General features: G+C 36.8%; 3 protein-coding genes across 3 annotated transcripts; 2 read left to right on the top strand and 1 right to left on the bottom strand.

The window, feature by feature from the left end:
* Nucleotides 1-114: 114 nt before the first annotated feature.
* LOC110053273 (uncharacterized) lies at nucleotides 115-10,834 on the top strand. The gene is made up of 7 exons (XM_089296210.1): nucleotides 115-1,233; nucleotides 2,487-2,607; nucleotides 5,589-5,683; nucleotides 8,767-8,821; nucleotides 9,001-9,057; nucleotides 9,835-9,939; nucleotides 10,414-10,834. The coding sequence occupies exons 2-7, from the start codon at nucleotides 2,488-2,490 to the stop codon at nucleotides 10,468-10,470; spliced, it is 489 nt and encodes a 162-aa protein (XP_089152336.1). The 5' UTR covers nucleotides 115-1,233; nucleotide 2,487; the 3' UTR covers nucleotides 10,471-10,834.
* A 47-nt stretch (nucleotides 10,835-10,881) lies between these two features.
* LOC110053274 (DNA-directed RNA polymerase II subunit RPB11-a-like) lies at nucleotides 10,882-13,574 on the bottom strand. Its single transcript, XM_020759487.2, has 4 exons — nucleotides 13,401-13,574; nucleotides 12,992-13,081; nucleotides 11,843-12,017; nucleotides 10,882-11,542 (listed from the first exon to the last, which is right to left on the bottom strand). Exons 1-4 carry the CDS (start codon nucleotides 13,451-13,453, stop codon nucleotides 11,507-11,509), a joined length of 354 nt encoding a protein of 117 aa, XP_020615146.1. The 5' UTR covers nucleotides 13,454-13,574; the 3' UTR covers nucleotides 10,882-11,506.
* Nucleotides 13,575-13,651: 77 nt separating this feature from the next.
* On the top strand, nucleotides 13,652-23,570 carry LOC110053269 (uncharacterized). The gene is made up of 13 exons (XM_020759483.2): nucleotides 13,652-13,874; nucleotides 14,002-14,064; nucleotides 14,435-14,835; nucleotides 15,653-15,712; nucleotides 15,904-16,154; nucleotides 17,499-17,559; nucleotides 17,749-17,820; nucleotides 18,385-18,537; nucleotides 19,014-19,331; nucleotides 19,932-20,009; nucleotides 20,431-20,568; nucleotides 20,945-21,233; nucleotides 21,644-23,570. The coding sequence occupies exons 1-13, from the start codon at nucleotides 13,799-13,801 to the stop codon at nucleotides 22,321-22,323; spliced, it is 2,640 nt and encodes an 879-aa protein (XP_020615142.2). The 5' UTR covers nucleotides 13,652-13,798; the 3' UTR covers nucleotides 22,324-23,570.
* The last annotated feature ends 1,904 nt before the right edge of the window (nucleotides 23,571-25,474 follow it).

Here is a 25,474-nt window from a genome sequence, read left to right as displayed (position 1 = left end):
CCAGACGTGGCTGTCTAGACCCTGTTCCACTGCTTTGTTTGCTTTTTTTGTTTGTTTTCGTTAATTTTAAGCTCTTAACTTCTGCAGTGTTGTTTATTGGCAAAATCACGGCCGCACGACAAGTCACTGAAATCAGTGACACTTCTGTCCAAATCGGGATATCTTGAAGAAATTCACCACACTGAATGCTGCTCCTTTTTCTCCAGTTATACCCATCTATGTCCCTTTTGGCTTTTTTTGTGTCTCTTTCGCGTTTTTGTTGTAAATATTTCAGTTGGATATTTTTATGAGTGGCCGTTCATTATAAAATTGCCTAAACTTGCGCGACTTAGCCTCAACTTGTTGTGGACGTGTTTAAAACTAAATAGCGATCAGATCAGCCTTAATATGACTCTCAATAAGTGTAAGGATTAAACCTTGCAGGCACCTGCATCCCTTATTGACTCTTATCCGCACTGGGAGTGCCATTTTGCCTTTTTGTCACCAAGAGAGAATCTCAAATAAGTCGAATTATTCCCGCCTTCTTCTGGTCAGCGAATTAAGTTTCGTTTGAGATAGGCAAAAATCTGTAGCTCTATACCACTATACTGTAAATGTTATACAGCAGGTACCTCGCGACCTCCACGTCACATCCACCTTTTTTGCGGAACAAGGGTAGACACACCCCCTATCCAAGATAATCTTGATAAACGTGTGTCTCTCGTCACCTATTTCCAACTCTTATCTGTCACCACTTGTCACCACCTTTTCCAAAACAAAGCTAAATTACGTGTGTTAAATTTTGGGTGGCCGTTTAATAGGGGTAAAGACAGTACAAAAACCCTCACAGACACTGGGACAACCAAAAGGTGGACTGGACTTTTATCGCGCCCACTAGTCTCACGTCACATTAGCCTCGTTCCCGGGAACAGGGGTTTGAATTTTGAGCACGCCGAAGTGAAAAACAGAGAAACGGCGCAAAAAGTGTTCTTTGTTTTCTTTTTGATGCAGGGAACAACCTAGTCGAAGAATTACTAAAAACTTACATGATAATTACTGTTTTCATTCAAGAGATGAGAAAGTAAACTGCTTTTGATTGAAAAAAGGCGTGAATAAATTTACAAGTTGAATTGTAAGTTCACGTGCTGCATAATTTATTTCTACGACATCTGTGGGAATTATCTGGTCTGGGCATTTCCACGGTTTGCACTGAAGAGTTAAGGTGGTGCGTCGAGGGCTTTTACATCGTAAAAAGTAAGTAATCAAATCATTTTTTTTTGTACATTTTTATACAACAACTTTCCTCAAGAAGTGCCACTGCGTGAAAACAAAAATAAAATTCGCAAAAATGAGACAGATCAGTTTTGGATGGATCGTCTGGGTAAGTGTGTAATAAATTAGATCTTTGCTGCAAAAATCTAGCCCTGTTTTATTTCCGTTTCAAATAATCACCTCTTAAAAGGAATCAGTCAAAAGTAGGCAAAATAAAGTACAAAATACGGTGACTTGCAAGGATTTGTTGTCTCCAATTCGGACGAAATGTCCTTGCCATGCAAATTGGGCAAAACCTGGAACTTGTATGCGGTTTTGGCGGGAAAATGTCGTTAATTACTTTCAACAGCTGTTCATTCTACTAGTTCGATGTTAAATGACTTACGAAATATTTCATGTTCATTTACACTATTTCGACTTTATTGGTTTTATTGTGCCTACAATATTTTAGTTTTGTTTCTGGAGTGACGGAGATGATTTGATCGCTAGTTCGATGTTAAATGGGTTACAAAGTATTTCATGTTCATTTACACTATTTCGACTTTATTGGTTCTATTGTGCCTGCAATATATTGGTTTTGTTTCTGGAGTATCGGAAATGATTTGATCGCTATGTTTTAATTTACAAAAAGAAGTTGGTGAGAGATATATTTTTTACGAAATTCACAAGAACAGAAAATGTATTTTGCTGCACGAAGCTGTCAATATAGGTTTTAAAACCTCTTTGTACAGAATTTTAACAGTTAATCGTACGCTGAATAATCAGACGCGGGTTGCATTTTGCTTTCTACTAAAGAGGGAAATGTTCTTTGAACATAAATATCTGTGATTCTGTCCAGGGAAATATAAGTTTGTCGCGATAAAAGTAGCATTCGCCATCACGTTCCGAGTTCCTTTCCCCGGGAAAAATCGTGTCACGCGTTCTTTCAGTGCTGTTCGGAAAGAGACTGGGTTGAATAACGCGACGGAGTGGAACGTGACAATAAACCCATTCCAGCTGATTACCAAAATATTTAAAGATCTTTAACTATGTATAGCCCTATTTAACCCTGAGAAGATAAAAGAAAACCGCCCAAGTCTGAATGGAATTAACAACTAGTTAACTCTGATAATTCTTGTTAATTTTGTTAGCATGAGCCCACAACTTTAAAAGTTTTGGCCTAATAAGCTGCTTAGGAACATAGTTAGCTCCTTTTTACTCACAGTTCAAACAAGTCTCTTTTTCCTATTATACAGGATGCAGGTTTCATACAAGTATGACAGCTCTTCACATAATTCTAGATCTCCTCTTGAAGTATGGACAGAACATGGAATTCAAGTTTTAAATCGAGTGTTTGTTCGTGGCATACCCAATAAGGTAAGATAAATAATAAGAAATTTTACCATCAGCTATTGAGAACATACCCTCACCCCTTCCCTCCCCAAAGAGGAGAAACTAAAAGTGACAGCCATAGGGATGCTTGTCGGCAATTTTGGAAAACACCCCAGAATCCTGGGGGGGGGGGGGGGGGCTATATGGCTATGTAAGGTCCCAAAGGGTATGGTTCTTGAGCAGTTTGGGTCTGAAAAAGGGTATAAATTTTGACTTTTTTGGTCTGAAATAGGGTATGTGTTTCACTCTGGGTTAGCATATTTGGGTATAATTTGTTTGTAAGGCAGATTTTTTAGCCCTTCTCAAAGGTTTATACAAATGCAAGCCAATTCTGGTTAGCTGTAGTCATTGCGTTATTGCAGTCAGAGCCAACTGTGCTAATTTTGGAGGTCTGAAATGGGTATCTATTTTTTGCTGGAAAATTACAGATTTTGCTCTGAAATAGGATACAAGTTTCAAGGTTTGGGTCACACACCCCCACCAAAAACTTTGGGGAGTACCCCCGGGATGAGAATCCAGTTCACTGGGTATGGTTCTAGATTTGGTTCAATTTCAAAAATAATTTATTGACAGCTATTTCCTGTTTAATTGTGGCTTGTTTTGGAAACATAATATGACTGTTAAGAAGTTGTGAAAATTTCAAACACAAAGTAACTATTAAGCCCTCAGAGTGGCCAAAAAAGGCTTGTGATAGTCAACAATAGTTGATGATAGTTGTTGTGCAAACTTCTGTTTGACCACCAACTATCATGTGCTATCATCAACTATCATCAACTATCATTCACTTTAAGCTTGTTCAAATTCGTTATGACTGTCAATGATAGTTTTTTTTCAGTTTGACCATGTGTTTGATAGTTCATGATAGTTTTTTGGTTGGCTGTTTTCCCAGCAGGCTCGTTAGAATTATGGCTGCCCTAAGTTCATGCAACTTCCAATTCTACCACCAATTTAAATGTCCCACTCTTGACTCTCCTTTTTTGCATGACCCGTGAAGAACTTGAATTACTAACCGATATTTGTGATTTTCACCTCTCTAGTCTTCATGATTTTGAGATGCGAGTCCTCCCAATGGTTTGAGTTGTGTATCAAAAATGATTTAGTAATGTGATTTGAAATAAGGAGCCTTTAAAATTAATAATAATAATCTATTTCTAGTATATTACATCAGTAAAATCTCAATACTCTTACAAAAATAGTAATAATTTAGGATCCAGGATAAAAGGCAAACAAAGAACTAGATTGACATGCTCAAAGATTAAATAAAAAAGTTTTAAGTCTATTTTTAAAAATATCAACAGACGGGGCACTCCGCAGTCTAACGAAAGGTCATTCCAAAGCGTGGGTGCACAAGATGAAAAAGCGTGACCACCATGATAGTTCTTTGTCCTAAACATCAGCCTATACAGTTGCTGATTGTCAGTGGCATTTGAGCGACCTATTTGGTTGATGTAAAACCAACAAATCGGTCAAGTACTTAAGAGTGAGGCTTTTTAAAACCTTCTAGGTAATGGGAAGAATCTTAAAGGTGATACGTCTATGCACAAGCAGCCTTACAGAGAATTGGAGTAACGTGTTCCATTTTCCTTAGCTTGTTTTGGTGATTAGTCAGGCAGCTGGGTTCTGAATACGTTGGAGTTTGGAGATCTTTTTTTCCCTGAGACTGAACAAGAGGCTGTTACAAAAGTCCAACTTAGATGACACAAAGGCGTGTATCAGTTTTTCCGTGCTTGATTGATTCGGATACTGCCAAATAATCCCAATATGCTTAATGGCATAGGATGCAAACTTGCAAAGGTTGCTAACATGAGAGGACATCAGTCGTTAAGTACCGATTGAGAGTGACACCAAGATCACACGCATTGGTACTTGTCTTAATTTCAGAACCCGCAATATTCATTTTAGCTTTTGGTTGACGCTGTAGATAATGAGTTGAAAAGTGCATTTCTTCTGTCTTTGTTGAGTTACACATTTGTGATATGGTAAAATGAAATTTTTATATCCGTGATCTATGATTTGCTATTTTTACCGCTTGTGAACCGTGCAACCATATGGTCAACTATCACAAACTTCATTTGGTCATTTGACCATGTGAATGACAGTTGATGATAGTTAATGGAGAATCAATTACCATCTACTATCAAGTGCTGCTTGATCAGGGCTTTACACTGTGTTTGATTGTGTACCGGTATCAAAAAATGATTGTCAACCCCTGAAAGGAACAAGGGCAAGTATTTGACATGCAACTCCAGGGGGGGGGGGGGGGGGGGACTCCCATACAAAAAGGACCGGGGTGTTCATCATACCCTTCAGGAGTTAAAAAAAGCAGTTTTGGTAACTCTTAAAGTGTTCAGCCTCAATAAGTCCACAGCGGGAGCTTTTGCGGTACCTTTTAGGGTATTGAGCCAAAAAAAATATGACAGGAGATACCATGTTATGTTAGAATTGGTATGGATTAATTGATGTGCCCTCAGCCAATCAGTGTGCTGAAATGTTTGCATGTATATTACTAGAAGCTGATTAAATGATGATCTCAACAGAACTAGCACTGCAGGGACCTTTTGAGATTACAACATGAAATTCAAAAAGTTTGAAACAGTAACAAACCCCCCTTTTAAATGGTGGCATCTTACACTAGTTGCTGTGTGTCTTTAGATGGAGTTCTTGACACAGAAACACTTTAAGGTTTGCTTGAAAATTCATTATCTGGGCTGATATTTCATAGGAAAATTAAATGATTCAGGCCTCAGAAAAATAATAATAATCAGGTCTCAGGGATAGAGGCAGCAGCAGTGGGGAGGGGGCTGGGATTGTGGTTCCCAGTAGAACAGTCAACACATTAGCTAAAATCATTATGCACTGTCAAAACTCCACAATTAGACTGATTTTTCGCAATGACTGTCTTTGGAGACACATTAGGCCTAAAGTTAAACATAATTTGCAGGTTTGTTTTCCCTCTCTTCTTGTAGATGACCGAACTGCAACTTGAAATTCTGTTTGGTGGTATGGGTTATGTCCAAAATGTCAGAATAGTGGAAGATGTGAAGACAGGTGCAAATAAAGGGTAAGCTGCAGTCACGATTGGTTAATTAACTTAATTGTATTGGTCAGTGCATGGCAGTGACATTTGCTCCCTTATCCAGAGATTACTAACTTCTAGGACAGAGAAACAAACACCTTAACGCATGGTGGACTGTGTTCTGATTGTGTCACAGGTGCCAAATGAATATAGTTGCCAATTTCCAACAGGAATAACAGGAATTGGAAAACAATGCGACTAAGAGTCATACATATTATAAGAAGATCTTTTAGATCTCATAACCGCACTTTTAAAATTTAACTGTTTTGTTAATACTACAGTCACAACGCAGTGCACATTCCAAAGCAGTCCTTGATGATTCATTGATTACTGTAAACACATCACTTGATTAACACAAACTGTGTTATTACTTATTGCACCATCACTCCTAGCCTTTGTGAAATCTATGATGACGCAATGGTCTTAATCTGGAAGTTCGCTCGGGATATGCCCATGAATGATACAAAGGGAAACGAGTGCCACGCTATTAATAATGCTTTTAATAAACAGCTTTCTTCCTGAAAAGTCAAAATTTATTTGTTTGTACTTTGAAGTAGTCATGCAAGTCACACAATCAGAGGGTTTACGCTATCCACGGCTAATAATTTTAGAATGGTTGTGTTTTTTCCCCCAGCACTGACTTAAACGCTGCAAGTTCTGGCAAGCTCTTGTTTACCTCGGCAAATATTGATTTTTCTTTAAATCTCTTAAGGTTACAGTATACCTTCGGGTCGACAATTTTCTTCAAATTTGGATTTTTGGGTCAAAATAGTGGTCGAAGAATAATCTCTAATTTCTGAAAAAAAATTTTGAAAAAGGCTAAATATTGGCGGAGAAATGGCGGTTTTACGTTTTCACCGGAAGTAAAAGTTTATGCAATCAACCAAGACGATTTTCGCGGGAATTACCTGTATGGATGTCACGAATCGACTACTCAGTTGATCAGCATTGTTGTTCTGACTACCCAGCATTTTTGATATTAGGCGTGTCTCTATTAAGTTATAAGTAAACATAGACCATGTTTAAACCATGGACCGGTTCGAAAAAGCGAAAACAGCGAAGAACGAATGAAAATACATCAGTGAGTGAAGAAGCGAAAGTTCGCCACGCGGATGAAGCTATAGTTATCGTATAAGGCGGGCAAATATTCGTGGTAAGAGAAAAGAAAGGTTCTGTAAAAATTTCGGAACTTGACAGCAATAACAGGGATGCTGACAGAGACTCTTCTGATGAGTCCGATATCGACGAATCGTCGGACTCATTGAGACCATTTGAAATATTATCCATGCACAGTTGCTCTCGGCGCTTTCTTTTGTTTGTTTCCTTCGCTCAGCCACTCTAGCATTCGTATCCTTTTTAGCCTTCCCCATTTTGCCAGACCAGCTTCAAGAAAAACCAAGCTACAGAAAAATTATCCCTCTGCCTTCGGTTCCTTGAGCGCATTGCGAAACACAAGAGTTTTTTAGAGGTTCGCGCGTAAATTTCACCAGGAGGTTAACGGTAGTAAAGTTTCCCTGCACTGATTGGCTTAGTTATCTGAGAACCCAGTTGAAGGCATTCATGGGCAGAGTTTGCTTGTGAAGCAGAAAATCTTTCTTAGCGCTGTTTTCTCGAATAAATTTTTTCACTTGAAGCAGACACTTTAAAGAGTTATAACTCAAAGGGAATTTGTTCAATTGCTCTTAAATTTGGACAGTGGCTAGTTTAACATATAAACTACAAAAGCGTGTCTGGGAATTGTTAATTTCGAAATACTTTTTCTTCGAGAGCGATTTTTGTACGATCACTCCACATTTTTTTAATCCTATTTCGAAAATGTTCTGTAACTTTTTACTGCAATCGAATATGCCAAAACGTGGACACGTTTTTTAAGCGCTTTGGGCCCTGAAACCGAGGAAAAAATTAAATTGGCGAAAAACGAAACTCGCTTTGACTTGTAGCTTTCGAAAGGTGATTCGGGCGCTCGCATTTAGTGGTTGTGAAAAATTCAACAATTCACTTTCTTTCAAAATTCTTGGTATAGTTTGATAGCCAGCTCGATAAACTTTAATTTGATATAGGGGTTTAGGTATCTACAGCTTAAACTGCACGCACTACATCGCTTGCGTGCGAGACACCCCTGAAGGTATACTGTAACCTTAACTCGCTGAGATGAAACAGCCAAAGAATTTGGTTCATTTGCTGAAACCCACAAGAAATACTCACAAAATTGCAAATAAATTAATGACCGTCACTTCTGGCAAAATAAACTTGCAAAGTAAACATGATCTTATTTGTCACGTAGCGAAAATGAAAGCTGTAATGTCAGCGCATCCCATGGCTGACGCAATACCCCTTTTTTAGCGTTTTTAGCATATTTATTATTTCCCTTCGAATCCAACGCTTCAATAAAACCAAAAGAAAATATATTTTACACACAAATAAAGAAAACACTATCCATAACATTGTCCGTGTATTAACGTTTCAACAGCTTTTGGCAAATAGACATCACAGGTTGTGTGATTCAAAATTTGGCCGAGAGGAAGTTTGGGTCTGGTCAAAAAAAAAACACAGGTAGAACATGAACCGTGCTCAGCCCATGGCCGCGTGGTTAACAAGGACACTGATAAATTCGTTAATTTTGTTAACTTATTTGAGACATTCTGTCATTGATATCATTTTACCATTTTTTCCTTTTGCTACATACAATGATTGGTAAGGATACAATGTGTACTTGTAAACATTTACTTTTTGAAGCTTTTCTAAACAGCTGCTAATTATTGAGTCAATAAAGACTGTTCTAGGACTGTGTATTATCCTCTGCAGTGTTAAAATGTATTGAGAGTTGTCTACTAATAAATAAATAAATAACTAATAATAATAATAATAGTCTCATCTGTGGTGGGTAAATCCGTTTGCAGATTACAAATGTAGATGTAGGAATGTACCAATTTTATTGTGTTTGGCACCTTCACCTCACTTAGACGGAGTCGAGAGGACAGTACTATTAATGCTGATACTGGCTCCAAGTGTTTTCAACTTAGTTTCATGGGAATTAAATGTTTAATATGTTCTCTGATACATTGCAGTTATGGTTTTGTAACATTTCGCACTGCTGAGGAAGCAAGGAAAGTTCAAGAAATGGTATGGTCCCATTTTATCCACTCAATATAAAACCATCCTGTTTTGCCAGTTGTCTACACCTGTGATGCAGCATTTAATATTTTGCTTTTAAGATACAATGATGTACAAGCGATCTTTTAACTGTAAACTATGACTTTTTATTCACCCTTAAAAGCAATAAATTATTGTTTCCATTTTAGGGCTTGGTACGGTGGAATGACAACGTTCTTCAAGTTGATGTAGCTGTTAAGCGAAAGGTAATTACATGTACAGGAGATTGTTTTAATTTTTGCTAAGTAACAAAATGGGCTAGACTAGAGCATTATTTTGGATCATACATTTGATTTTTTTTAAATTCAACAAAAGTTGTTATAATTGTGATCCTTGCAAATTTGATTTCATGGAGTACTTTCTCAAAATATAATCAATTTGAACTAGCATAAGGTTTGTATTGGTCAAGTTCTATTTTTTTTTTATTACACTTCAAATTTAGCAATTATCACAAATAGATTGAATTGTTGTTTGAAAGTTGCTGCTGTTAATGTACACTTGTCAGTTTATTGATTGCAGAACAATTTTGAGGTTTTAAAGTCACATAATTGCCAATTTCCTTTCTTAGTCTTCTTGGGAATTGAGTTATACAGTAGCGTTTCTAAATTGGCTTCTGAATTGGAAAAACAAGAAAAAGGATTGAGTTATACAGTAATGTTCCTAAAATTATTGTCTTCTGAATTGGAAAATCAAGAAAAACCTGACTGCCATTATCTGGACAGCCAATCAGACAGTAGTATTTGTATTTGCAGACATTTGGTTCCCTCGTCATTGTTTTTTCACTGATTGAACATTGCATGTACATTTCCCCCAAAAAAGGAAATTTTTTTTGCATAGTGACTGTTCAACAAAAACAGTTAAGCAACTCATCAACAAGTGGATTTATAGTCTCAATCTATTCTGACAGAGAAAAACTTCTATGCTAACATTTTACAGACTCAAATTGAATCTTATAAGTTCGTTTGGTTGGTTGTGTGTTTCAGGCAAAGTCACGGGTACTTAAACAGCAGTATGCTATGCCACAGTGTACCCCAGTTTATGTCATGGTTCAACCAGGTGCAGGACTACCAATCATAATGGAAGGCAATGTAAGACTTACCAAAATATAGTTAAGTGGAATAGATAACATTTTTCCAACTTTTTTGATCCTTTAAGGCTGCTTTTCACTACAACACGAGCTGAACACAAGCAACACATGTAGACACCTGCTTTCTGTTAGGAAATTGTCCTAACAAGACACTAATTATCAACATCTCTCTCCATCTGTGTATGTCAGCTTATGCTGATGCGCTGGAAAAAACAGTCTATTAAAAGTACTTTTTTTAGAACCTCACTTGGAGCTAATTAAGGGCCGGGCACTGGGAAAATTGACTGGCTGTGACAACGATTTTGCCCACCTGGATGAGAGTTTTTACTAGAACAAAGTTCAGTCAAAATTGGTTTGCCTGCCTGTGAAAACCAATAATATATTGCCTTCCTGCTGAAAACCTTAATGAAGCCCCCGATGTTTGTAATAAATTAAAATAAAATCATTAAAGTTTTTTTGTTCTTTTCATCTAAAGGTGTGGTGTCAGGAATTGAATCAAATGTTACCACTTGAAAATTGGATGCAATCGTAAGCATAAATGAAGGAAAGTGGATCAAAGAATAAAGAAGTGCTGGAAACTTAGAGATTTGTTGTGTTCTTGCTTTAAAACAAATTTAGAAATTATACTGTGGTAATAAATGTAATAGGACCAAGAAATAACCATACAACGAAATAAGACATGTAAACTGATCAGAAATTTTGATAGAATGTGAAAATGAACCAAACAATGGGAATATAAAGAAATTTGTTATTAAGAGTCTAGTTTTTTATAAGTTCTAGCTAGTGTAAAGTACTCAAGATAGATAATCTGTAACTATAAAATTTAAGTGGATGTTATTAAAATACAAGTTTTAATTCATCAAGTTTACATTAAAAGCTTTTCCCTCAACTAACAAGTGGTATGTTTCTTGGTTTAACTGACATCCACTTGTCAATCAATAAGTCAGTCAATCAAACTCTTTATTTATCCACTGGACAGAAAATCACTAAGTTGTACCAGAAACTCAAAATTGAACAATTATTATGTGTTGACCTTGTTAGGCTCTTGAGTAATGAACAGAAGAATGTTGGTATTAGCCATATCATAACTTGGAGAGAAAAATGTAACATATGAGTAATGTAACAATGACATTTGTTCAAATTAATGTGGATTTTTAAGTCAATAACAACATCACTTTCAAGACTACATGTACCTTCTCCCAGATGCTCACAATCTACAAAAAACTGATTCTGTTGGGGTCAAACTATCTACTGTGTAACCATTACTGTTAAAGCCATGGAGACATGTTCAAACCAAAAGATGTTACATTAGAATTTCTTTAACATTCAACTCTGTATCTACACACAAAGTCCACATTACGTTTGTAGGAAAATATCCGGCGTGCAGCACAAATCTACACAGGTCAACTAAAGCTGGTTGTTTGGGTGACATCTGTCAAAGAATGACATGATGAATAAAACGGCATATTTGAGTCTCCTTCCATTTTGATTATTCAGGTGTACCAAGCAGCTGTCAATATCTTGACCAAGTTTGTATCTACTTCAAACTCTGTAAGAAACAGTACATTTTACTCTATACCTTCTTGTTTATCTCTAACAGCTGCCTATAGAAAAAAGAAAAAAACAAAACAATGTGAGGACAGTACAAATGATAAAACTTCCCTGCATATGCTATTATTTAGCATCAAAGGACAAAAAGAGTTCACATTTACCTTGACTTGAGCAAGGCTTGGACTTTTTGTGACTTGCAGGAAATTTTTTGTTTGTTTGTTTGCAGCATAATTTTTACATTAATGTACTATGCTAAAGTATTGGTTTTGAGCAGTTGCTAAGCTCTAAGCTCTCTAAGTTGCTTATTAATAAGCTTTTCCAATAGATGGAAACAACTAGAGAAATAAGCAAACCTTGAATCTTTCTTCCAAGAGTGACACCTCACTGATCAGATCTGTGATGGCATTTGTGAATGCCTCTTGTGGGCTGTAATCAGGTGTGGTCTGTACTCGTAGCACAAACTTGTGTTCAAGGGGATGAGGAACTTTGTAACCAGCAAATATTACCTGTGGATCTCGTAAAAGCTGCCTGTTGGAGTAGCACAAATACAGCAATATTTAGAAAAGGACTTAGTTAATTTTTCATTTAATGTTTGAACTTTCATATAAATTTTCCAACAGAAACAAGCTTTAACTGACTGCTAAGTTCATCATGCAGTTGTTAATGAACTAGTTTGGGGACTTTATTCAAGGAGATATTGGTCTAGTTCTATTCTGTTTTGATGTTTATGGACTGAGCCAAAACAAATATTCCCCAATACACGAAGACAAACAACCTCCTTCAACAAAGTAATAATCTTATAATGATTCTGTAGCTCTGTTGATAAATTGGTCAAGAACAGTGAAGAACAGTTCCCAAAAGATATTGTCGGCCACTGATGGCCATTTGTTGGCCAACCATCGGTTGACTGTCAGTCAATTGCCTACCGACAGTCGACCAGCAAATGGGCAAAAGGTGGTCGCAGGTACAAATGGTCTATTTGCTGTTTCAACTATAAGTTGTTTTGGGTCAATTTTTGGTCTACTTAACATTGTAGGCTTACTACCCGCAGAATGTCAATAATGTGTCCGTATCATGTCGCCCAACAGTTTTTTTTTGTTTTTACTCAATTGGTAAAATTGCAGGGTTTTTTTCCCCTTTATTTATTTATTTCTACAACTACAACAATTACCATTCTTTTTTCAACAATTAAGTTACAGAAGAATGAATAAAGTTTGGTTTACAGAAGTTAACAATGACACCATATTGAATTAATTAAGAAAAGAGAGATATTATGTTGCCCGACAGTTGCCTGACAGGTTACTGACAGCTGAAAATGGGAGCCATAAGATTGTTCACTACTACCGATAAATTAACGCATCCAAAATTTCTTCAGCTGGTAAATGTGTACACCAAAGTTAAGTATAAAATATTTGCCCCCTTGAGGTGACTTTCAAGTTGAAACTCAGATTGAAATTTCCCACCAGAAGTTTTCTACTTTGACCAATCCATTGTTAACTTACGCTCTTAGAAGATTTCCTAATGTGTGATCTTCTTTATTTACAACAAAGTGAGCTGCATTTGGTACTTTTGTATCCTTTGTTATGGTGATCCTGAAAATAAAATACTCTGTTGGTTTCTTTTCTGTCTTGATTTCAAGATTGTATTGCCCATTCATATTTCTTTCCATCGCGTTGCACAACTACAGAGTGAGCTTGTAAAGCATTGCTGATGGCCGTTTCATTATTCTGTTAATGTTTTTATTTGGTCAGCTCGATGGTACTGATGAACAGTTTTGATAACTCGTTGACTTGCCTACAAGTCGGGGTCAAGTCGAGCTTAGAGCTAGAAAACATAATACTGCATGATTAATTGTGCATGTGTCTTGTGTTTCCTACAACTTTTTACAGGTCTGTATTTAAGGTTACTTACTTTTTTTCTCCATCCAACAAAAGGAAAGGCTCAAATGACTCGGGAGCATTCATTTTTCAACAATCAAGGCGCTAATTCGCAATCACAACATTCAGAAGTAAGGAAGGCAAATAAGCCCAAGAGGGGAAGGTTATGATCAGCGCAGTTGCTTGGCCGCTGGGTGCGTTATGTATTTTCACTCATTTCTCCCGAAAGTAAATACTGGGTTCCAGATCCTGTAGGTCAAAAACATTCCCAGGATGCATCAAACTATGACCTTCCCGCCAATTTTGAAGACCGCGCTCACTCCAGCTCGCAAATGTTGAGGTTCTTGGCTTGAAATCTTCTCTTTTCTCTTTTTCCTCACGTTTCTCTTCCTTTCTTTAGTTTCTTGATGCTCTTTTAGGGGTTTAGATTACATGGTGGGCCCTAAAACTATGAGAAATCCTGGCCAAACTTCGGAACAACGCGTTCAAGGCGAAACGAGTAGCGAAGGTTAGATTTTCTGTCCTTCAAAATTTGTCAGTTCTCGATTTAACCCTAATAACATCAACCTTATTTAAGCTTCGTTATATTTTTAGTTGTTGTTGTATAGTGCAATCATTTGTGTCCTTTTATACAGCATGTGCCAATGATTCCGAGAGAGATGACTGCGAGAGCCCGCCATGCAAGAGACTGAAACAAGGTCAGTGGAAGATTTTAATAGACATTGTACTTTTGAGGGATGAGCTAAGCTGAAGCTTATTGTACAAGCCTAATGCAACACTTAATCTCAATTAAACCAACATGTGAAGTTATTTCCTAATCACGCTGCTCTTGAACCATAGTTATCATTGTTTAAGTGAAACTCAAAGCCTCTTGTACATGTACAGCAAAGTGAACTTAATTTTCAAAAGTTAAAATTTTGACGAAAATCATAAAGTTAGTAAAGGCTGGATAACATTGAGACCCTATTTATATGGTCTTGAGGACTCAAGACAACCCTCGCCACTAGCTAGGCAACTCGCATAAAAATATGATGACTGATATTCTTTGAAATCTTTTTTATATTGCAGCTGTGTTACCCTTTTCAGTTTTAACTTCAACTTCTTTGACTTCTCCTGGTTGTTTCAAACCTTCAGTTTCCTCCAAAAATAATGTTATTGGAGACAATAACTCTGAAAGCAAACCACCAGAGTCTGGTGAAAAGGCCCCTCAAACAAATGGAGGACTAGTAACTGGGGCACCTTCTCCTCCTGATGTAAAAGACAATTCAGTAAAGCCACAGATTTCAACTGATCCCTCTAAAGTTTCCAAGAATTTGGGTTTGGAGAATAAGGAGGAAAGGACAAGTGGACAAAGGGATTCAAACAGCATTTCCTCACCAGAATCCAATTCCTCATCTCACAATGAAGATGAATTAATGATTATAGATCAATCTCCCCCAGCGAACGTTGCTGTCAATACAAAAGTAACGGTAAGCAAAACCTCAATGCACACGGAGCTTTTGGCCCTTGCCGCAGACAGAAATTGGTGTACTATTTAGAATTTTGAATCCTTTTCTAGGCAAATAAACTATACATATTTTTTGATGCAATTCTGAAGGTCACTTGCCTAGACCAGATCTAAAACTTGAATACCAATACTCCTCCTAGGGTTCTCAGATACTTCCCTGACTATTCTCTTGGCATGGCTTCGCAAACAATGATCTAAGAATGGGTGATCCTACTCTGCTGCAGGCATGCTCATTACTGACAGGAGCTATGCGGGACAGGCATACCCTGCCACAGTGGCTGCAATGAAAGATTCGGTCCATCGGCAATTTCTTCCTTGACTATAAGTACATCGATAGTACCCCTCTGTGGCCATGTCAGGAGAGGGATTGATAAAGTAACATGTCTTTACTAAGGAATAATACAATTACCCAAGCCAGGCTTGAATGCTCCACTGCATCACTCACACTGAGTAGAAATACCAGAAAGGAAAATCTTTGGCTGGACCGCTGGTCACAGTGCACTTAGCACAAGGTGCAGCAAGTCCAAGGATTAAAAATTTTCTTGTCTGGTTTGAGCAACCCAGTCAATATTAGAGATTTATACCTGAGTGCTTGTAACAATTTGAAAATAGATTTCTTTTGGCATATAGAAATTAAGCTATGTTGAATTGTGCACACGACACTCCAGTATCTTTGTTTCTGGTCTAACTTGTGCAAAAATATAGTGTAGTAAAATAATGAAAATACATCTTTTAAAATAATTTCTTTTATTTTACATGTTTTGTTTGTGTTTCATTAGGACAACAGGAGGACGCCAGTGCTAAAAAGTGCTGAAAAGCTAAAGCGAAAAGAAGAACGGGTAAAAATGTGACACCATTTATTCTGATTTTTTTGCACTAGTACTGAACACTTCTGAAACTATACATTTAGTAGCTGATTGAAAAAGACTTCTGTACAATCAGAGCAATTTAAAAAAGGAATTTATATCTCCATAGTTATCTTTTGGTTGAAGGTTAAAATGTAACAAGTAGTTTTCTCTTTTGATTGTAGGAAAAAGAAAGGCAGGAAAAGCAAAGATTGAAAGAAGAGAAACTGAAAGAAAAACAGGAGGCAAAGGCAGTAAAGGAAAGGGAAAGGCTAGAAGCCAAAAGAAAGCGTGACCAGGAAAGACAGGAAAAGCAAGCTGAGAAGGAAAGAAAAGAGAAGGAGAGAGTAGAAAAGAAGGAGAAGGAAGAAAAAGAACGACTAGAAAAGAAAGAAAAGAGAGATGAGGAAAGAAGAAAACGGGAAGAGGAAAAAAAGTATGGTTGTTCTCTTAAGGGATATAAATAGAGTACAGAAAACTATATATGCAGGCGCTACCACATTGTCAGCAGGCTGAGATTCTTAATTTTCCCAGTAAGCAGGAAAAAAATGACATCTGAACAAGTGAACTTGTTGCAGCCCTAACTTCTGGGTTACAGTCTGACATCGAACCAATTTTTGCAGTGCTCTCCAACAGGTGTTTTTGTTGGAGAACCTTTCTTTCTCATGTATGCTCTGGAAACAGGGTGGTTCAGTGAAAACATCTATATACATGTAGTTTTCTAAAACTCATTTATTTAATAACTCATCAAGTTAAAAAATTTAAACTATAACTGTGGTGGTGGTTGGAGATCTGGTGTTAATGAGCATAAAGTTTTATAATTTTATTTCTCTGTTTTCTCTTTAGATTTAGTTTTGTTTGAGAGGATACAATATATATGAAGCACTCAGGACCCTATTTGACAACATTTCCAAACACCTCAAAGTTCTTTAAAAAATTGTCTGTTGTGTGTCTTATTTTCAACTCTCTTCTCCCTTTTTGGAATGTGGTAAAATGCCTTCTTTCATGTTTGATAGAGTGTTAAGTTGCAGGATAAAATAAAATTCCTGCATAGTTTGCCAGTGAAATACAAGAATAGAGTTACAGTAATAAGACAATTTGGCGTCACAAATGAGAAGTGGTGCAAGTGAGGTTTGTGTACATTGTACCCTCAAAATATGTCTTCTCTACCCAGCCAACCTACATGTATGGGCTTAGTCTGTGTTTAGTTCCAGGTACTAGAGAACTTCTTACATGAATTTGGTCGGTTGAGTTCTATACAAAGAGAACTAGCCAACATGTATGCCTGTTTGGGTTTTGCACCAGGATGTTGCATGTAATTAAGGTGCCAAGAGGAATGAGGTGAGCCCAAGGCTAAAGGGCAACTTGTTTTGATTGACTATTCTGGGATCGTTATTCTTACCAAAGGAAGTGACTGGGTGATTCATGGGTTGGCAAATATGCATGAAGTCAAATCAAAAGCAACAACTTAATAACCAGGGGTGAAGTCTTTATAGGAAAATCCCAAACAAGATCAAGCCATATTGACCCAGCAATAGCGAGGTCAATACAGCAAGGCCAAGACTTGAGATTTTCCCATAAACACCAAATGTTCAAGGTTAATGTGTTATTTATTATATGGCTTTTCACCTTGTTTTTACAGGCCTGTAATCAGCTGTTGGGCATTATGAGAGAATAATGCCCTAGAAATAAACCAATCAGAGCACATGTTCTATTCATTACAAACACAAGCCATGTAATAATGTTGAATATTATTTGTCACACTGTTGTTTGGTTTTAGTGCAAAAATAGAAGAAAAAAGAAAACGAGAAGAAGAAAAGAGAAATGTAGAGGAAGAACAGGTATACTATTGGTTGTTCAAAGCTTTTAAGATGAGAATGTGGGAAAGCATGCATTTTAAATAAAATTATACATCTTGTTTTACTGCTACTAAAAACCAGCTTGCTATATGTGCTATTTGTTACTTTTTTCCGCTCCATTAGTAATGTTTGTCTTATGTTTGATTGCTGTAAATTAATATTTTCTATCAGGAAAGAAAGCGACTCAAGACCAAAGAAAATTTTGTCAGTTTCTTTACCAAGACCTCTACTTTACCACCAAAGGTATCATTAGTTTTACCACGTACCAAAGAAAAATGCTCAGGGTTGTTCTTTAGAAGTGCCCGGGTGCCACAGGCAACTAACTTTTGCCTTTAAGTGACTGGGAAAACCTAACTTTTTTTTCATGTAAGCTTAAGTGCTGGCACCCAGGATTTCATGGTTGGGACCTTTGGGCTCCTTGTAATTTTTCTTAGACAGCCTTGATGAAGTAAACTCTAAATGAAACTGAATCTTTCCCAAGCTCAGGTTGATAAAAATTGCTCACCATGTGCTTGGGAGTGGGAGTTTTTGTCCTTGCTTGAACATAGATTAACCAATGAGGGTGATAGACATACTGTAGTTACTACATAGTTTTTGTGGGATTATACTGTTAAGAATAAATGATGACTTGACAGAATCTGCTAAAGAACAATTTGCTAAGTTCTGGCAAGGGGCAGGGGAGGGTGGAGGTTAGCAATTTTAAACATGTTTTGCAATTTAACAGGTGTGCATAATTTATAGATTTACAGGCCAGATGAAATACTCTATAAACGCAAACAATACTTTTACTATTTGATGTTGTTTCAGACCACATCAATAGAGACCAGCACTCAATTCGAGCCATTTGTTCATCGATTCAAACCATTTGAGCCCAAAAAGGGAATGAGCCTTGCTCCAGAGATACGCAAACAATTATCACTTGAAACAAAAAGACTCTTAGATGAAGGACTACGACACCAGGTAAGAAGTTCATACTTGAATTCATCAATCAATCAACTATATTTACTGCAGATTCAGGTTGAGAGTGCGAGATATCACTTTTATATAACAGTTGATTGATTGTGTTACACAGTCACTCATAAATCCAGAAATTGATTGCAAAATCATTGTTACTGAGTAACCTCAGCTCTCATTGGGTTCATTGAAGACTGCATGCCTTAGATCAGAAAAACAAAGGTTTTCCTGGGTGATAAGAGAGATCAGTTTTGCTTTGGACAACCCACATTTTTGCAATGTCACAATTCTTCTAAAAGAGAATATTGTCAATCCTGTCTAGCAACATCTGACACAATATTACCTCACAATAAAATCAAATTCAACCATTAAAATACATGCAAAAACTGCTTTACAAGAAAGTTGAATGTATTAGAAACAAAATGAGACTTGAGACCATGGTGGACAAACAATTATTTTATCCTTGGACTCATTCTTTACAGGAGGGCTACAAGCCATATCTGAAGGAGCTAGAGAAGAGAAAACCAATAACTAAGTACACAAAAAGAAGACTTACTATTATTGAAGAACAACCCAGATGTGACTCAGATGAAAAGATGCCTGAAGGGACTATAGTTATCGATTATGAGAACAGTAATTCAAGTATTGAAATCATTGAGAAAAAGAACAATCTATCTTTCTCTGTGGGCCTGAAGTGCAAGCTGCTTCAGTTCCACAAAAACTACAGGCCAGCTTATTATGGTACATGGAGAAAGAGGAGCAAGCAAATATCTCCAAAGAACCCATTCAAAAAGGACACGGTAAAGTAACCTTGTTATTTATGTGGTACAGCAAACCTGAGGAACAATGTTTCATAGCATTTCCAAACACTGAGAGGATTTTTGAAGAGAAATAAACCATTTTTGAAAAACTCTGAGGTGCTTGGAAACATGTCTTGAGTGTTTGAGAAACCAAGGAGAAAACAGAGAAATAAAGTTATAAGCACCTTTCCAAGCACCGTCACAGTTCAACTCGTTCCCAGGGCCTTTCTTATTCCTGGTCCAGGGGACAGGAAGAAAAGAGACTCTGGGAACAAGGTTGGTCACAGATGTAATTTCTTTAAGTTTGTTTTCATGTGATGAGCTGATTAACAAGTTAAGAAGGAGGTGTCAATATTGCATGTGCATTTGAAAAAAATTTCAGGCACCTAATACGTCCACCATAATTTTCCATCCATTTTTTTTTTTAAGATAGTTGTGGATGCCACTGAAACAAACCACCTTTGAAATGTGCTAACAGTAGTGTACAATCTAACTTGCTGTTAATGGAAAAACAAGCCAAATATACTTTCTTTCTAATAATCTAATTCCAACAGTGTGCGTGTATCATTCTATGAAAAAATTTTCTTTTCCGCCTTTCAGGACTTACTTGATTATGAGGTGGATAGTGATGATGAATGGGAAGAGGAAGAACCTGGGGAGAGTCTGTCAAACAGTGAGGTACAGATTATGATCAACATCATGTTATCTCAAATTGAAAAATTAAAAGTCCCCTTCCCAATTGCTCATGTTTGCTCATTCTAACAGGATTCTTTGGCTTTGTGGCACAAACCCCAAGTTGTCCAAGATTATTCTCATAAGACTTATTCAAAGAAAACAAGACCAGATATAAAAGTTTGTTAAAATTTTGATATATTAAAGTGGGCTATTGGCATTTAAAAGCTTAAAATTCAGTACCATTGGAAGGTCATGGAATCTATTCTATAATTTTCACAAAAACTCTACATTTATCCTGCTTTTTTGATTGTGATACCATTAAGTTGTGACCACATAATTAAATGTTATAAGCCCTCGATGAAGACAGAATGGCCAGTTATTTGCTTTGTGAATGGTCAACAACAAGTGCAATGTTGGTTCTTAGGGAGAAGATGAAGCTGATGGTGATGATGACAATAATGATGATGATGATGGATTCTTTGTTCCTCATGGCTACTTATCAGATGACGAGGGAGTGGAGGATGGAGAGGAGGATGATTGTGGAGAAAATGAAGAGAATAAGGTATGGATATAACCACATAATTATTGCAAATTAACAAATTAATGTTTTGGCTATTTGTACAGGGTTGTGAAATGTTGATATCACATCATGTTGCCAGGTATTCATTTTAATTATCTTTCGTGCCTGTCATTGGTAGGTGGCAATCAGCTTTTTTGACCAGCAACAGCAAATGACCAATGTTTAAAATGACGAAGACGTCAATCAGGAGAGGTCATCTAGAAATTAAGACCAACTTTTTTTGTTGTGTCCATAATATTCACTTGATGTTTACAACTAATTTTTTGCAAGGCTAAAAAGATATGTTTGAAAGAACAAAAAAGTAAAAAGCCAGCTTTCCACTAGATGTTTATACCTGATAGATGCCTTTTCTACACAGGATAAGAATTGTGAAAATAAAAAAGATCAGCAGCTTGCAAAAGCTAAGGCCTGGGAAGCAGCGATGAAAAGGAAGTGCAAACCCATGAAGCCTGTGACACTGGGATGTCTGTGGTTAGAGGATGCAGCATTGAACCTTACACTTAAACAATTTGCTGCCTGCTTACTCGTTGATGAGCCAATAAATGTTGAGAGCTCATCATCTACTAGCAGCAGGAGTAATGAGGTGGTCCCTGGTGATACATTTAGTAGTACAAGTACTAGTGGAGCTCTCTATGTACCAGATGAAGGTAATGTTTAATGAAATGAAAACTCACAGAACTAGATTGTTTTTCAAATGTTATGCTATTCAATTATAATTAAGTTGAACCCTTCCCCCTTCAAAACTTTATGCACTTTTTCTTGCCCAGTACAGCTGCAAAAGCCAGTGTATAATTTAGAAATAATTTAGTTTTAGTTAGTTAGTTGTTGGTCTTTCCCAGTGGGTAACTCAGGGGTTTCATTAACCTTTTCAGCAGGAGGGCAACTGGTTTTCACAGGCCGGCAAAACTTTTTGATCTGAGCTTTTCATACAAAAATTTTCCTGGAGATGATCAAAACAGACAGGCAGAATCGTCCTTGCAGCTGGTCAATTTGCCCAGTGTCACACCCTCAATGTAACCCCTGGGTAACTGACAGTTAACGACTTTGTAATCCACAGCTATGCCTGATCTTATCAAGTTAGTCCATGGCAACACAGCAGGTCTTAACAAGATCATGAGCCAGTTCAGAAAGCAGTGGACAGCAAAATGTTTGGGACGAGCTGTCACTGATGAAGAAGTTGACGAGAAAAGTCCTATATCCAAACGACAACTAGAGAAGCGAATACAAAATATTGCTACTAAAGAAAGAAGAAGTGATCGACTTCGTTGGTATGTTCACAGTCACATCTTGGCATCATTTGGCCTAGAGAATTTATTGGTGGTAGATGCGGTTAATTATAATAGCTCAGATGCATCCACAGAAACTGCAAAGTTTCCCATTGGTCTTCACACAAATACTCCAAGCATCACTCAGTTTACCAGGCCAGTTTCTCCAGCACTTGACAACAGAGGTTTGAGTTCTGAACTTAAAAACCACATCCCAGAGATTAAACCATCTAGAGCTCCTTGTAACTCAACTTCACCAAATATGGAAGTAGAAAGCAGAGGCTCATCGCTTCATGGCACTGACATGTCAGGCTGTTCCAATGGTGCAAATTCTCACTTGTTTGTGGAAAGTAAATCTCAAAGCAAAAACACTTCACAATTGTGTAATAAACCAGGCTTAACTCAAGCCATGATGACAGGCACAGACAAAAATTCTTCTGGAATGGCTTTTGAAACTGTATGTAAAGACTGATATGTGAATTAGTTATTCTCATAAAGTTGTGTTCATATTGTAAAATAACACCAATTTTGACACAGAATACAGGGTGTATATGTCTGCTCCAATGGTAGAAGAAATTTAGTGGGTTACAGTTGGAAATCTGGAGTAGTCCAGAGTACCATGAAGCCTAGAACTATCCTCAAGAATAATGTTAAAATTTCACTCGGGCATCATGTATTTTAAACAATGTTGAACTCTTTCACCTATTTCCAAGTTGCTTTTTCCACCATCTCAAGACAGTTTCTTGTACCAAACTTTCAATATGAGAATGAGTTTGCAGTGTGCTGTTGAAATACATTTTCTTACGAGTGGTTTTGTACTAATTGTGACACAAGTAAAGCCAACTAGAATATACTGTGTACCACTTTTATTTTGCCGGGTTTAATTTTTCTGGATTTTGCAGATGGTACTTGATCCGCAAAAATAAGTTCCAGCAGAAAAAAAACACCCGCAAAATCAAAAATCGCAAAAAATTTAATCCCGTAAATATAATCAAAAATGGCTTTCATCCACTTGTGTTACTATAATTTATATTATACATTGGGGTAAAAAAAGAATGTTTATTTTGATATTTGCATTGAGAAAACGCAATCAGAACCTCCTACAAACAAAACAAAACAATAAAAGGTTAGTCAAGACTTTTCCAGTCTCTGAGGCACAAGAAACGAACTCAAAGCAGTCAAAAGGTCATGGTACACTTGCCCTAACGGGTCATCCAAATTGACACCATTTTCTGTACCCCATTTTTTCCTTCCATTCTCGATGATTGAGGGGTTTTCCGCAAAAATTAGTTCCCAGTGGAAATTTCAGTCAATTCGAGCCGCAAAAATTTGTTCCTGCAAACCTCAAAAAATTGCCAATCCGCAAAATAAAAGTCCTGCAAAAATTTCATGCTACACGGGCTAATCTTGGTTGAACTAATGCAGTGCAACCCCACCATAAATGTAGACACCACATTTTTTAATGGAAGGGTTAACAGCTGAGGTTAACTATGAATTGACAAAACAAAATCAATGATTAGTTTCATATAATACTGTCAATATCAACATTTGAGAATGTCACAATCTGTGAATAGTAATTCAATTACAAATACTAATAATAAAGATGGTCAAGTCTTTGAGGGTAGTCACTTCTGTTACAAAGCTGATTATTCAAGATACTTCTTAGTCTCAAGATTTGTTTAATGTTGATATAAATAAAATCACATTATTTCCAGATTATATTCATGGTTTTTATTGTGTTTAGTGTGTATATTTTGCCATCAAAATTAGTTCCCATGGCCACGCTTGAAAGTCAACTGTACCTTAATTTGACCCTTTGAAGCTAACAACCCCTCGAAAAATACATAGTGAAAGTTTTCTTTTTTTTTTCAGTAACTATTGTTAGCTCTTATTGTCTGTTTTCACCACTCATGTGATCAAAACTAAAAATTGTAACCATTCAATAAATAAATTCAAGAATGTGGGATATGATAGATGATTGTTATATCAACAACCTCGCCAAGAATCAGGTTTCTGCTGTTTTTCATTTGCCCGTTATTCGCAGAAGTGTGTCACCCACATTTATAGAGCATTGTATGGAGACGCCATGTTTGTGCTGGAGGGGCACAAACTTGGCGGCCGTAAAATAACAAAAACATCATTGTCGTTGAGTTTTGCTATTAAAACGAAATTTTTACTCTAGAGCTCTGACACATTGAAATAAATGTTTCTTCTAGTGCAAGCACCGTTTATTTAGCAAAAACTAAAGCGATAACTCATCTTTTGGCCTACGCCATAGTCTTTTCGGACTGCCATTTTCATGTCACGCAACGCAAAAGCTTTTAGTGCTCTATAACAAAAAGAATAACTCTGTCGAGCTAACACCTTGTCAAACGTCACATTCCTATAGGGTCTTTTATCTGATGAAACTGAAACCTCAGAAGGAAAGATAATTTCTAATTTTGGACCAAAGAATTATGACTGAGGAAACTTCATTGTGATTGACTGATGGTTGGCTTATTTGTCCTTGATTCTCAATTTGCACTGACAACTTTTAAATTAACATGCACGTGTTCACAATTTCCTCCGTCATTCAATAAATGAGTAGTAATCATGTGAAAGCTTGAGCAATAAAGATTAACACTACCACTGATATTTGAAAATTTTTTCGAATTGCACCCACCTAGGGACTCGTGCAATTTTGAGAGAATTTTCAAATATCACTCGTCGTGTAAATCCTTAATTGGACTTGCACATTCATACGATTACCTTTACAAAGTGTAAACAAAAATTTCCACCAATTAATGAAAACACTGGAAGTCCTTTAACCTCATGATTAATTTGGGCAAAAATGGTAATGTTTCAATGGCAACAAACACTGCCAACATTTTGCATCTCATCTGTTTATTGATACCTGTTTTACAGGATCACCTGATTAAATGTGATAGAATGCTGCAAATGGGAATGCAGTGTCTCAAGCAACCTTAATGTTATAACCTTGGGCTCAAATTTTAACCCAGTTCTGATAACAAGAAATGAATGAAACTGTCTCAAATTAAATCAGCTACAAGATAATAAGGCATCCATATTTTTAACAATTATTATTCCACAAGTATGCATTGGATGTTAGATGGTAGATAGCCAACAAGGCGTGTAGTGCCGAGTTGGCTATAATCGTCTCATATCCAACCAGTGTGAGTGGAATATTATAAAACTAAAAATGCCCCCCAAAATATAGAAAATAAACTATAATGAAAATAAAAACGCTCCATAAAATCGTGTGCATGCTCACCATATTTGCAGAGCATGGTATAATGGTTCATAACCCATGATGGCTAAGCCAATGAAAACTCTCAAATTGCATTATCCAATGATCCAGTTTTTAATAAAGTGTGTTATGAGGGAAAGACCAAAGCTACTCTCCACAATACCCAGGTGTCCTTATTAAGCGAATATGTTAAGTGGGAAATTAAAACAGTTTTTTTGTTTTTTTTTCATGCTTCCACCAAGGTGCCAACATTATGTCCAACAGTGTAACTCCACGCAACTTTAGGTTTCTGAAATTTGAGGAACACTCCTTGTTAAGGGAATTTGTTAGTGGTGGAAGCCAAAGACTAAGTTGAAACAGCTCAACAAAACGAAAA

This window comes from Orbicella faveolata, unplaced genomic scaffold, assembly GCF_042242905.1.
Source record: "Orbicella faveolata isolate gen_17 unplaced genomic scaffold, um_ofav_v1 contig_26, whole genome shotgun sequence".
Classification (NCBI taxonomy): Eukaryota; Metazoa; Cnidaria; class Anthozoa; order Scleractinia; family Merulinidae; genus Orbicella; species Orbicella faveolata.
Note: the sequence above shows the minus strand (reverse complement) of the source record. Positions and strands in the feature narration are given on the sequence as shown.

What these genes read in the sequence shown, in the direction of transcription:
- LOC110053273 (XM_089296210.1), top strand. Translation starts at nt 2,488, where the DNA reads ATGCAGGTTTCATACAAGTATGACAGCTCTTCACATAATTCTAGATCT. An exon ending in CAAGGAAAGTTCAAGAAATG is followed by an intron (nt 8,822 to 9,000) that starts GTATGGTCCCAT and finishes TTTCCATTTTAG; the next exon opens with GGCTTGGTACGGTGGAATGA. An exon ending in ATGTAGCTGTTAAGCGAAAG is followed by an intron (nt 9,058 to 9,834) that starts GTAATTACATGT and finishes TGTGTGTTTCAG; the next exon opens with GCAAAGTCACGGGTACTTAA.
- LOC110053274 (XM_020759487.2), bottom strand. Translation starts at nt 13,453, where the DNA reads ATGAATGCTCCCGAGTCATTTGAGCCTTTCCTTTTGTTGGATGGAGAA. An exon ending in TTGTTGGATGGAGAAAAAAA is followed by an intron (nt 13,082 to 13,400) that starts GTAAGTAACCTT and finishes TTTTATTTTCAG; the next exon opens with GATCACCATAACAAAGGATA. An exon ending in TCTTGGAAGAAAGATTCAAG is followed by an intron (nt 11,543 to 11,842) that starts GTTTGCTTATTT and finishes TTTTTTCTATAG; the next exon opens with GCAGCTGTTAGAGATAAACA.
- LOC110053269 (XM_020759483.2), top strand. Translation starts at nt 13,799, where the DNA reads ATGGTGGGCCCTAAAACTATGAGAAATCCTGGCCAAACTTCGGAACAA. An exon ending in AAACGGGAAGAGGAAAAAAA is followed by an intron (nt 16,155 to 17,498) that starts GTATGGTTGTTC and finishes GTTTGGTTTTAG; the next exon opens with TGCAAAAATAGAAGAAAAAA. An exon ending in GAGAAAATGAAGAGAATAAG is followed by an intron (nt 20,569 to 20,944) that starts GTATGGATATAA and finishes TTTTCTACACAG; the next exon opens with GATAAGAATTGTGAAAATAA.